Raw genomic sequence first — 13827 nt, forward strand, 5'->3', positions numbered from 1 at the left:
TTTCCGACGTCTGTCATTATGTGGGGCGGAGTGCACCTGAGTCTTATGTGGTTTAGTGAGTCTTCCAGACTCTTTGCAAACGATATTGCGAAAGTGTATCTTTCGTGGTTTGATTCCACCTCTTGAGCCAATGCCAACGCAGTTGGCATGGCCTTCGGCTTTGCCGAGAAAAGGACATCGAAGAGACTGCGCTTGAGGCCCGAAATAAATATGCCTCTTGCCTCCGACTCTTCCTACGACATGGTAGTTTTATTTGTGAGCAAGGTGAGCTTTTTCTCAACCTCGTCATAGTACTGTAGGAGTGTGAGGCTTCCCTGTCTGAGGGTGCTCATCTCCTGCTCGATGACTTGAATCTAGCGTTTGTCACTGTATGTGAAATTGAGACGGTCTATGATCGCCTCGAAATTCAATACAGTATCAAACGATACTGCATCGGCAGGGCCTCTTATTTGACTCCTAATTATTACAACCGCCTGGTAGTGGCGGGAGCTATTTATTATCTATATATATAAAATGCTCGGCCGTCAGCCGATAGGGTGCACAGGGGGATAAACGGATGACTGCGTCATCTGCCGTAACTGTGTACACCATCGGTAGTGCGACTATACTCTCCAAGCGAGGGCGGCTGGAAGCAGGTCCCCAGTCGAGGCTCGACCAGGGATGCTGACCAATTGTAGTCGGGCGGACTTAGGCAGTCTTTAATTAGCCTCCCCTCAAGTCAGGTGTGTGATGCGACCCGTGCACACTGACTTCCAGGTTCGCAGCTGAGGGGTAAAGCCAGCTGTGTCTGCACGGAGCCTTCCCAGGGCCAGGTAACCCTGGGTCGTAAGTGGCCTTGCCGCAGTTTTAGGGCGAAGCTGCGGTCGACCTGTATTCAAAGCCCCAAACCCCCTCTGGCCCTCTGCGCTTGCCAGGTCGAGCAAAGCGGGCGTTCATGTATTGAAATGAATTCTAAAAACCGAGCTTCGGAACTCCTGGGAGAGGATAAACCCCAAACAATGTCAACAAAGGACGAGAAGGAGCTGCAGAGGCCGAGACTAGTCGCTGCATCTCACATTGTTTCGCAGACCGACGGAGAAGAGTCGCAATCCGAGGGGAGAGCGAGTAGCACTCACCAATCGAAACACACAGGTGGGGCTCAGCTGAGCACCACCTCAGAGATAGCAAAAATGTCTCACCATCAGAGACGAGTGAGGGTCAACAGAGCCCGCTTCGTTCTAGGCAAGATAGCCAAGAATGAGGCTGAGGGCAAAACTGACCCTCGGGATGCCGAGGACAAGGCCAAATTCCTTGCGGAGATCGCGGAATATGAGCAGTATAAAGCGGCAAACCCGGAGGCGTTCCAGCCCTCGAAGGCAAAGCGAATTCGCTCACAGAAAGTGAGCGAATGCGCACCTAAGAGAGCGAAGGACCCACAGGGTAAGCCGCGAGCGACGAACTTTGTCAGCCAGGCAAAGAAGTTTAGCGAGGTGGCCAGAGACAGTCTGGCTATGGCACTGGTGGACGAGCTCCATGACGACGGTCGCCTGCTGTCGGAGAAGTGGGAGGAGATTGAGGCCAAGTTGGCCGACATGGTGACCGACAGGTTGGTCAGCATGCCGACCGGCCCCATCCCCTCCTTCGACTCCTCAGACGTGGTCAGAGGGCACCGGGACATCAGGTGCGACGATGGGTTCTCCCGAAGCTTCCTGGCGGAGTGTGTGGCCAAGATTAGCGACACATAGGCTGGCCTTAAGATTAGGCTAGTCCACGCCAGGGAGATCCCAAGGAGACCCAGAGCTCGCATCTGGTTACCTAAGGGCCAAACTGACCATGCAAGGGTGATTGCCTGTCTGAATGCCCAGAACCCAGATATTCATACAGAGGACTGGACCATCCTCAGGGCAGAGCAGGTAGTGAAGGCGAGCCAGCCTTTCCTCCTGCTGATTAACCAGCAATGTCTGCCCCAGCTGGAGGCAAACGACCACAAGGTCCGGTACGGCATCAGGAAGGCCAAGATTAAGGTCTTTTTGGCCGAGCCGAACGAGATTCTGGAGGAGGTCGATGACACCAACAAATTGTTGGACGACATGGTCATCGACGACAAATCTTCAGACGCCACCCCCACCAACATCGATGTCGAGAATCGTGCAGATTAACCTGAAGCGCAGCTCGCACGCTTCAGCTAATCTCACGATCCTTCTAAGGGAGAGGGACATCGACATCGGTCTGATACAGGAGCCTTGGACCAGGGACGGGCAAGTCGCTGGACTGAGAATCCAAGGATACACACTACTGTGCACAAACTCGAATGGTAGGTCGAGAGCTTGCATTGTAATTAAGAATCATTTTAATGCTTTTCTCTGTCCCAATCTCAGCACACCTGACCTAGCAGTGGCCAGATTCGTGGCGGCGGATGGGAGCGGAGTCACTTTATCCTCTGCGTACATGACCCATGACGAGCCGGCCCCGCCTGAGCCGGTAGTCAAGCTGCTGCAATGGGCGGAAGCGACGAAGACGACCCTGGTGCTCGGGTGTGATGCGAACGCGAGGCACACGCTCTGGGGTAGTTCGGAGACTAACGAAAGAGGTGAGTCACTCTTTGACAATATTATGTGTAGAAATGTAACGATATGCAATAAGGGTAATACCCCGACCATAGATACATTTTCTTTGATATAACGGTACCAGCTAAGAAACAGGTGCCGAGGAGAAACCCCCGTAAGACGGATTGGAAAGTTTTCACCGAAATTGTCCGATCTAAAGTAAACGGCAGGAGGATCAAGACAATATCCACTGCAAAGGCACTCGACAAGGAGGTGGAGGACCTAACGAATATTCTGAACAACGCCTTCAAAGAGACTTGTAAGCTAACATTATCGAAGAAGCAATACCCACCGTGGTGCACAAAGAAATTTAGCGAGCTCAGAAAGAGTGCGAGAAAGTCCTTTAACCACAGCTATGCAACCCGGGATTGGGGAACATACAAAGAGGCACAAAAAATTTACAAGAAGGCAGTATACAAGGCCAAAAAAGAGTCGTGGCAAAACTACTGCGAGTCACTGGAAGGCATAAAGGACACGGCGAGAGTAAGCAAAATCCTCGCCAAAGGACACATAAGCCCTACCCTGATCAACAGGGCAGACGGCTCTGCTACGACGACAATTGAGGAGTCACTAGAGCTACTAGTTGACACCTACTTCCCAGGAAGCCTAAGAGTGAGCTCGGAACCCGAGGAGGGAACGAGCTCTCAAATGGACACGCCTACGAAAGACATCATTACCACTGAGCGAATTCAGTGGGCAATAGATTCTTTCGATAAGTATAAAAGCCCGTGCCCAGACGGCTTAATACCGGCAATGCTACAATCAGCTAAGGACAGTATTTGCAAATGGCTAAAAGCCATTTACGAAGCTTGTTTAAGACTGACGCACGTCCCACTGCTGTGGAGAGAGGCTAAAGTCATTTTTATACCGAAACCGGGCAGAAGGGGGCATATCCTAGCAAAGGATTATAGACCACTAAGTCTCACCTCCTTCACCCTGAAGACACTAGAGAGACTCCTCTGGACGTCCACATCCGAGAGTCTCTAGAACGGCATCAACTCTCGAATGCGCAGCATGCGTATCGCAGAGGAAAATCTACACGTAGTTGTACATCATGTCGAGAAGACATTACAACACAAACAATACACGATGGCAGCCTTCCTAGACATCTAAGGCGCGTTCAATAACGTGAACCGCGACTCTATCCTGGGCTCCCTCAACTTGCTAGGTATTGAGAGAGGCATCAGAGAGTGGATCGGAGTCATGCTAAAGAGCAGGACGATCACAGCCGAACTGAGTGGCACTCACCTCACGCGGACTGTGAAGAGAGGCACACCTCAGGGCGGGGTACTATCGCCCCTACTCTGGCTCACAAATATGAACGCCATATTGACAGATCTCAATACGGGTGGAGTCAAAGCAGTTGCATACTCGGACGACGTAGTATCAGGGAAGCAGTCGAACTTTCCTTAAGGCAGGAACTCAGGGGCAAAAGAGTTCGAATCGACTCGGATAGCCAAGCGGCTATAAAATCCCTATCTGCAGTAAAAACAAATTCAAGACTAGTGGCAGAATGCAAGAAGGCCCTTAATAGACTTGCCGACAAAAACACGGTACAACTGACATGGGTACAGGGACACAACGAGATCCCAGGTAATGAGAAGGCAGACGAACTAGCCCGTGCAGGCTCGGCGGGGCTAAGTTCTGACTTCGAATTACCAATCTCCCTAAACGCGATCCAGACAAGGATCCATGACCACTTTAGACAGATAGCCAGTAAAGAATGGCAAAGGAAGAGCGATCAAAGAAGGTCAAGAGAATGTTTGACGAGGTACGACAAGAAACGAACCAGGGAACTCCTATCCAACAGCAAGCGGGATATCAGCAGGTTTACGGCACTCACCACGGGACATTGGGCGATCGGTTCGCACGCAATGAAGTTGGGACTGCCATACAATGCAATCTGTAGAAGCTGTAAGCAACCTACAGAGCAAGAGACACCGGAACATCTGCTCTGCTTCTGCCCAGCGCTAAACCACATCAGATTTCGCCACTTCGGTGTCTACCAGATGGAGTCACTGAGAAGCATAGGTAAGCTGAAAGCTTCAGCAATCCTAGGTTTCCTTGCTGACTCTGGATGGTACTGATAGTGAATAACAACAAAAAAGACAGAGGGAGTGGAACAAAAAGGAGCTAAGTTTTAATTGGAGGCCCCAGCAATGGGCCTCACCACTGTAACCTACGTACCATAAAAATGCTCTGTTCGTGTCTACTCCCTTCATAGACTTGAACAGATCTGAACCGTTTAAGCCCAAATTTATACACAACATGCGTTGAGGTTCCAGCTCGGTTATTGTCTACTTTTGATGTTCATAGCTTATCTGCGGTTGCGAATATATCAATTTTTTTTAGCGTTTCCCCGTGCCCCTACTGCTGCGCCCTCTACAGGCAGCTAGCTGAATCAAAGCATTTCCTGTCAAACATTCAAAACATATTGAAAGAAGAAATTGGAGATACAAATTTTATTTTTTGTTCAGATTCAGTAAGAAACGAAGTCATGCCACCCAAGAAGTCGAGTTTGGGTCGTCGTACTCGCAATACAGAAGCAAACAGACGTAAGATTACGAATATGACTGACGAAGAACGGGCCTCCATCCGAGAGACTGAGCGGCTGAAAGCAATGCAGATGCACAACGCGGAATCAGCAGAAAGACGAGCAGATAGGCTTGAGAGAAAACGATTGAGAGTTAGGCAGTCACGTTCTGCAGCAATCGATTTGATTCACTCTAAAAATAATGAACGCGACAGGGCAAGGGTAGCTGAAGCGCGTTTACAGCTTGCAGCAGATCAAAACCTGCAATACAATCGTCTTGCATTCAGATATAATCCAACTGTTGATTACAGCTCGAATCGCAATGTCGTTATTGGCCGGATGCATCAGGTCTGCATATACTGTCAGGCTCCTTCGATTGAATCAGACGAAACTTCGGTCCGAGGAATATATCCATTTGCAGGATGCTGTGATGAATGACCGTAATACAACCAACGTTGGAAAGCTTACGATTTTGCCATCCTCATACATAGGTAGTCCACGCCACATGCATGAAAATGCTCAAGATGCCCAGGCATATGTTCGTTGCTACGGCCGTCCAGACTTATTTATCACCTTCACATGCAATCCAGCTTGGGACGAGATAGTACAGCTGTTATTTCCTGGACAATCATATAGGGATAGGCATGACATCACAGCCCGTGTTTTCAGACAAAAGCTCAAGTCACTGATGGATTTTATTGTGAAACATGGAGTTTTTGGATCTGTGCGGTGCTGGATGTATTCAGTAGAATGGCAGAAGAGGGGATTGCCGCATGCGCACATACTGATTTGGCTGTATGATAAAATTACTCCAGACGAAATCGACGATGTTATATGCGCTGAGATTCCATGGGCCGAGGTAGATACGGATTTGCATGAAGTTGTCATCAAGAACATGATCCATGGCCCATGTGGTACCCTCAACCCATGTTCACCATGCATGGTAGACGGGAAGTGTTTCAAGCGATATCCTCGAGCATTTACAGCCAACACCGTAACAGGGGACGATGGATATCCTCTGTATAGGAGACGGTCAACTGAAGATGGAGGGACTTCGGCAAATTTAAACATAAGAATTGGTGATATTGAGGTAGACAATCGTTGGGTGGTTCCATACTCACCACTATTGTCAAAATCATACAAAGCGCACATCAACGTAGAATATTGCAATTTTGTGAAATCGATTAAATATATCTGCAAGTACGTGAATAAAGGCAGCGATATGGCAGTTTTTGGTGTTCAGGCAGAAAATGGTGACAACAATGCAGTACGAGTTGTCGATGAAATCTCTCAATACCAGGTTGGAAGATACATAAGCAGCAACGAGGCTGCATGGCGAATTTTTTCGTTCCCGATTCATGAACGCTATCCAGCTTTAGTTCACTTGACAGTCCATTTGGAGAATGGTCAACGTGTCTATTTCACAGAACTAAATGTGCAAGAAAGAGTCCTGAATCCGCCTACGACAACTCTGACTGCCTTCTTCACCTTATGCCAGGAAATGCTTTGCCAGAACCTTGATGTATTCAGAAGAGCCCTCTTAACCACAATATGCCACAGAGAAACGTGGCAGAGTACATCTAGTTTTAAATATAAAATATGCGGCTACTGCCGCTTTCCGCCTCCTGTGCCCCCGAAAATTCGGGCAGGCATTTCACGGCATCTAGGGGCTTGTTGCATTGAACATCGCCTACGATATCAATGGGTTTATATACTTTGATTACAGAAGCTGCCGCCTTTGCGGGTGCGATTTGCACTGCTGAAACTTGAGTAGCCAACTGCTGTATGGTTTGGCGCATTTCCTCTTCCCTGCCTTCGCCGGCTGCCTCCGTTAGGGCATGGTTAACGGCGGCCTGAATTACAGCTTTAAGCTGTTCTGGGTCCATAATTTCTACTGAAGAGGGGTTAGCGGGTGCCCGTATTGGGGTTGATGTACGCGGGGGCCCTTTACTATCAGACTCTGAGTCACTAGCGTATCGAATATTTTCCCTATACTGTAGGAACGGAGAGCTCATATGTGGTAGAGTCAAATTGCACTGGTAAAGGAATGACCGCTCAAGCTATTTTGTGCATAGAGGCCGTTGGCATGGCCAGGGGTATACGGGGACGGAGCCGTCGCCTTACCAACGATGTATGTGAGCACGTCGAACCAAGCTGTCGCCTTGTCAAACAGTGGCGTACGAAGGAACAGAGTTTCCGCTACTATAAATAAAGAAGTGAAGAATAAAAAATTGCCACACAAATTCAAATGCGGCCGTATCGGGTTCACAGCAGTGCAGTGGGGACAATAAAAAAACTGTACTGCGAGGCAAATAGAATTTTGGGTATAAGCAAAAAACCCAACGAATAATATAAATGAATTCATAATTTAATAATAATATAATATATATATATATATATATATATATATAATATAATAGCATATAATAAATATTATTATAGCACATACAATTCCACAATTTAAATCGTCAATAAAATAATGAGTATGTTAACTAATCTTTATTTTTCAAAAAGTTAACACAAAATTATGAAAGCGGAGCGGCAGAAATTATTCTGGCAGCGATTTATCTGGTTTATTTTTAAAGCTACACAAATGCAGATATAGGGAAGTATAGGAACTGAGGTGCTCACTTACATGTTTCCCCTATTTGTTTCACTGTTTTTTTTTAAGTTGGGCGCCAATTAATGAAATATAATACGTCAGATAAAATGTTGATTTGCCGTCGGCAACTTATATTTATCCACGGGTGGTCCCTCACAGTTGAAGATCTATCGCAGAGGGTGGACGACAGGTCCGTTGATGTCTTCTAGCCGGCTGGCCGTAGAATATCCAAATATGAAGATTATGTTGGAAGGATAACTGTCCTTCCTTACCTGCTGGCCTGGGGACTCAGACAGATTTATAATAATAAGAGTTTAACGACGGATTGTCGGAGTTAGGTTTGAGAGCGATGGCTCTTTATTAATCAAATATAAAATCAAAACTGAACTTAAAAGTTGACAAAAGTGAAACTCATAGCGGCCACTCCAATGGGCAGTGCTTGCCGGCTATGCACGAGCTTCCGGCCAGACGCTGGGTCAGCAATTGGGCCGGAGCGAGCTTTCAGACGATCGGTTATTGCCGTCGCCCGGTTAACTTAGTTAACTTTTATATCGCCGATGCAATTTTAGTTGTCTATGTGGTGTGATGTGTAAGCGGCCCCAGTTGGTCGTATATTATATAAAAGTTTGTGAGTATGCTTCAAAATTATTTACTAAAATTAAATGTAAATGTTACAAATGTAAAAAAATCACCTTGTAAAAAAGTCTAAGCTTCCCCCCGTACATATATATATTTTTTTGGAATCGAAATTTTTTCCGAATTTTATCCATACCGCTCATGATGAATTTGTCATGAACTGAGAAGGGACGGCGACACCATGAATTACCCCACTCAGCGCTCAGGGTGAATTCGATAATGAGTCGAGCAGCGACGTCGGCATCATGAATTACCACGCTCACGCATTAATAAAAGCAAATGAGAACTTTACATAAACTTTGGGTCCTACCCACCGAACAGGTAAGCATGAAAGTTAGCTGTTGCTGTGGCGGGGGTCAGTGGTGACCGCACTGCGGGGGTGAGCGACAATCGTACCATGACACGATTTGTTATGGCGGGGATGGGTGTAAGAGTGGGTGCACCTCAATTGGAATTGATGAAAAAGGAAAAAAGAAAAAAAAATTTTAAGTTTGATTTAAAGGAAAATTTTACGAAAAGGTTTATGTGATGGTAATGTGAAACCAATTTGATTGTTTTGTATTAAAGTTTAACCTTTATATAAATAAAAGTAAACGAAGTGAATGATTAATACATTTTGAAGTTGACTGAGAGAGCCTTTTATTTGATCTAACACACGAGGACGTGTGATTTGATTTAGCCCACTGTATATGTGTAGTATAGAGTGGTTAGTTTGACCATTGAACATGCGTGTACGTTTTTGAGTAGCGACATGTCTTCATTTGAGTGACGGCCTGAATGCTTTAGATTCACTAATCAGCACGGTAGAAGGCACTGCAGTCGGTATATTTGTTATTTATCCTTTACGGCTGTTTCGATCTTTGCTTATGCAATTAATTGGGGGCCTAGAAAATTTATATTCACAAATAAAGATCTCCATATGGCGCTGTAGTCGGTATTCATGTTACTTATCTATACTGCAACTAAACGGGTGAACCGATTTATATGAATTTTTTGTATGCCTTGGGATGGCAATAAGTAAAATAAATTAAAAAAAGTCATTAAAATAAATAATTACTATTCAATTTAACCAATAATCACTCTGGCAACATAAAGTAATTAATCAAACATCACAGGCATATTGCTGATGATGTCTTGACTTGGCTCGCTAGGACTTGACGGCGTGGCGGGAGGCCAATATCTTCTTTCGGTTGTACATGCAACGTTTAACCAAAATTTCGGCGAAAACAAAATTTATTCAAGAATGTAAAATTCACGATGGCGAATAAACGAGCTTTGACCGATCAGTATACTTATCGTTAAAGGATATCAGAGGTGGTTTCTCTAGAAGCTCTCTGGCGGAATGTGTGTAAGATTATCAACACACGGTGTGGCCTTAAGATTAGTCTAGTCCACGCCAGGGAGATCTCAAGAAAAACTTTGATCTTGTTATCGAAGGAGCAAACCGACCACGCGAGTGTGGTCGCCTGTCTGAAGGCCCAAAACCCAGATGTCCATACGGGGGAATGGACTATCCTTAGAGATAAAAGCTGGAAGCTGGAAGCTAACGACCAACCGACCGTCCGAGCCGAACGAGATACTGGAGGAGCTCGATGATACCAACAAACTGTTAAACTACATGAAACATCGATGTTGCGCAGAACGCACGCTTTAGTGAATCTCATGATCCTTCTAAGGGATAGAGATATCGACATCGTTATGGTACAGGAACCTTGGACCAGGACTAAGGATCCCAGAATACACACTACTGTGCACCAACTCAAATAGTAGGTCTAGAGCATGCATAGTAAATAAGAACAACTTTAGCTGTGGGTAGATTCGTGGCAGCGGATGGGAGCGGAGTATTGGTCGCATCGGCATACATGGCCCAAACTGCTGCAAAGGGCCGAAGCAACAAAGACGACCCTTGTGTTTGCTTGGGTGTGATGCGAATGCGAGGCACACGCTCTGGGGGGTACTCGGAAACTAATGAAAGAGGTGAGTCACTATTTGAAAATATTTTATGCAGCATCGTTACAATATGTAACAAGGGCAATACGCCAACCTTCATTTTTCCAAGCAAGTGTGGAGGGTTTCAGACCTAACGGTAAGTAATCAGGTACCAAAAAGGAAACCACGTAAAAAAGTTTTGATCAAATTCGGCGAAATGGCTCAATCTAAAGTAAACGGCAGGAAGATTAAGAAAAAATTAAATAATGAAAAAACAAGAAAGGAAGGCACGCCGAAGTTTATATACCCTTGCAGATAGAACTTCTATGACTAGGAATCCCAACAATATAAATTATATATATTTGTGTTAAAAAACAATGAAGTAATACCTGCATTCATTTCATTCACCTATACATATTATATTTGCAGTTTTACATTCACAGATTTGAATTTTTCCTCTACATCAAACGATCTTTTGTATGGCACCTATATGATATAGGCGTCCGATTTTCATGAAATTTTACACAAAATTTAAGACTAATATAAAATGGCTATACCTCAAATTTGGTGAAACTCTGTTGAAAACCAAAAAAGTTATAATTTTTCATTGTATTAATTTCTCGTTCGTTCCTATGGGAGCTATATGATATAGAAGTCAGATTTTCATAAAATTTTATGCAAAATTGTAGAGTATAGTAAAATGGCTATATCTCAAATTTGATCCAATTATATTGAAAACTGAAAAGGTTAAAATTTTTTTTGTAAAAATTTTCCGATCATTCCTATGGCAGCTATATAATATAGTCGTCCGATCCGGCCCGTTCCGACATATATACGAGTGAGAGTATATAGAAGGCAAACTACAAAGTTTCATTCAGATAGCTTCAAAACTGAGAGACTAGTTTGCGTAGAAACGGACAGACGGACAGAAGGACAGACGGACAGACGGACATAGCTAGATCGACTCGGCTGTTGATCCTGATCAAGAATATATATACTTTATATAGTCGGAGGTGCCTCCTTCATTGCGTTGCAAACTTCTGACTGGAATTATAATACCCTGCAAGGGTATAAAAACTGCACAAATAGATCGGCAATTGCTGATTATTAATCATTGTATTTAGAAAAGAAAGAGAGTAAAAAACCGGTATCCTTCGCATTTCCTTTCCTTCTCATAAATAAATATACGCGATAAAGAAAATTTCACGGAAATTTGTCGCTAAAAATGTGAATACCAACTAAAAGAAGTGGCGAAGTGCAAATAATTTTAAGCTTGTGTAAATACTGTTAACTATCTTTGTAACCAATGACAATGCTTTACGTTTTTCGATGGAAATATTTAGCTAATCTTAGGAAGCACAAATTTAGTGTTCATTTTTCTTTTCGCTTGGGATTTTTACCGCAAACTTAATATTTATCTTTTGTTAGTATTAGTATTGAGCTTGGTACTAACATAAGATAAATATTCTTCAAGAGCCAAAACTCAATAATAAAAAAAGTATGCGAAAAGAAAAAAACTTATTTTTAAACTTTCGGGTAATGATAAGATAAATGTTGCGGGCGAAAACTGTACAGCGTTGCCGGATTAAAAAACTAAACAGCTGGGATTTTGAGAGTAAAATAACGAATTGTATAATTTTTAAAGCCAATATGGAGGGAAATTTAAAGAGAAACATTGCTCGCATGGAGCGGTTTCTAGGCGGCAAGAAAAGGTTGTACTTAATAAATGACGTAATGAGAAGTCCCATAATATGAGATTTAATTCTAACAAGAAAGAAAGCTAACTTCGGCACGCCGAAGTTTATATACCCTTGCAGATAGAACTTCGATGACTAGGAATTCATACAATATAAAATATATATATTAATGTTAAAAAACAATGAAGTAATACCTGCTTTCATTTCTTTCACCTATACATATTATATTTTCAGTTTTACATTCACAGATTTGCATTTTTGCTTCACATCTAACGATCGTTTGTATGGCACCAATGTGATATAGTCGTCCGATTCTCATAAAATTTGACACAAAATTTAAGACTGATATAAAATGGCTATATTTCAAATTTAATGAAAATCTGCTGAAAACTGAAAACGTTCTAATTTTTAATTGTATTAATTTTTTGATCGTTCCAATGGCAGCTATGTGATATAGTAGTCCGGTTTTTTTTATAACTTTAGAAATAATATGGTTCTATCTCATATTTGAAGAAAATCTGGTGAAAACTGAAGAAGTTATAATCTTTAATTTTATTAATTTCTTTTATTTCTTATAAAGTGGCTATGTATAAAATTTGATGAAAATCTGTTGAAAACTGAAAATGTTTTTTTAATTGAATTATTATCTCGATCGTTCCTATGGGAGCTATATGATATAGTAGTCCAATTTTCATAAAATTTTACCAAAAATTGTAGAATAATATAAAATGGCTATATCTCAAATTTGATCAAATTCTGTTGTAAACTAAAAATGTTATAATTTTTCTGAAAATATTTTCCGATCATTCCTATGGCAGTTATACGATGTAGTCGTCAGATCCGGCCCGTTCCGATATACAAGTGAAAGTATATAGAAGACTAACTGCAAAGTTTCATTCAGATAGCTTTAAAACTGAGAGACCAGTTTGCGTAGAAACGGACAGACGGATAGACGGACAGACGGACATGGCTAGATCGACTCGGCTGTTGATCCTGATCAAGAATATATACTTTTTATAGTCGGAGGTGCCTCCTTCACTGTGTTACAAACTTCTGACTGAAATTATAATACTCTGCAAGGGTATAAAAAGACATTTTAATAATCTGTTCTTTGGCGGCGACGGCGTTGGTGCACCGGTTTTTTGCCTTTAGCTACATAGCGCAGAATACAACAGTAAATAGAATTCAATATCCAATCAATAGTTCTTTTTACCACAGCTCCGAATTAAAAACAAGGATAATCATTTGTAATTTTTTCTTTGCCTATGCAACACTTATTATTGAAAAAAAATTTATTGATATAATTTTTTTGGTGTTGAATGTGCCATCGTCACTTTTATCCCTCCTCGTTCTTTTATTTGATATTAGATTTAATTCACAAGGCACATTATTTATGCGTCTCCGGTTAATTATAAAGGCAATCACCGTTATATTATTTTATAAATTATGTAAAAGTAGCTTGAAGAACTTAGCTTAACTCAGTAATAGAACAATAAAACATAAAAATTGCCGATACAAGCAGAATGACTATTTTTAAAAATTTTTATTTGTCTTCCACAGTTTTGAAACAATTGGTATATTATAAATCGTCGAACTCTTAAGAAGATAATATTAGTATACACATTAATACATAAAGAAAAAGTGAGTAGATTAAGTAAAATAGTAACGTTAATTTTACCTGATGTCTTGTAGGAGCTTGCCGGGGAAATATTAAATACCGTTTTGCTCTAAATTGATCATCTTTGGTTGCTTCTTGCTGTCCCAAGTTCATGCAGAATACTGCCCAAATTACCGCCCACTCGGACCTTTTCATATTAACAGTAAATATTTGACTAATGCAGTGTT

The 13827-nt window shown here is 42.6% G+C and overlaps 1 protein-coding gene across 1 annotated transcript in view; it reads right to left on the minus strand.

The window, feature by feature from the left end:
• Positions 1–233: 233 nt before the first annotated feature.
• LOC147644312 (uncharacterized) overlaps positions 234–13827 on the minus strand; it is a 30645-nt gene continuing 17051 nt past the window's right edge. Inside the window, exon 3 of the mRNA XM_086829186.1 lies at positions 234–353. Coding sequence (XP_086685312.1) covers positions 234–353 — 120 coding nt within the window. The remainder of the gene's footprint in view (positions 354–13827) is intronic.

This window comes from Drosophila serrata, unplaced genomic scaffold, assembly GCF_035046125.1.
Source record: "Drosophila serrata isolate PLE 108 unplaced genomic scaffold, ASM3504612v1 contig_188, whole genome shotgun sequence".
Classification (NCBI taxonomy): Eukaryota; Metazoa; Arthropoda; class Insecta; order Diptera; family Drosophilidae; genus Drosophila; species Drosophila serrata.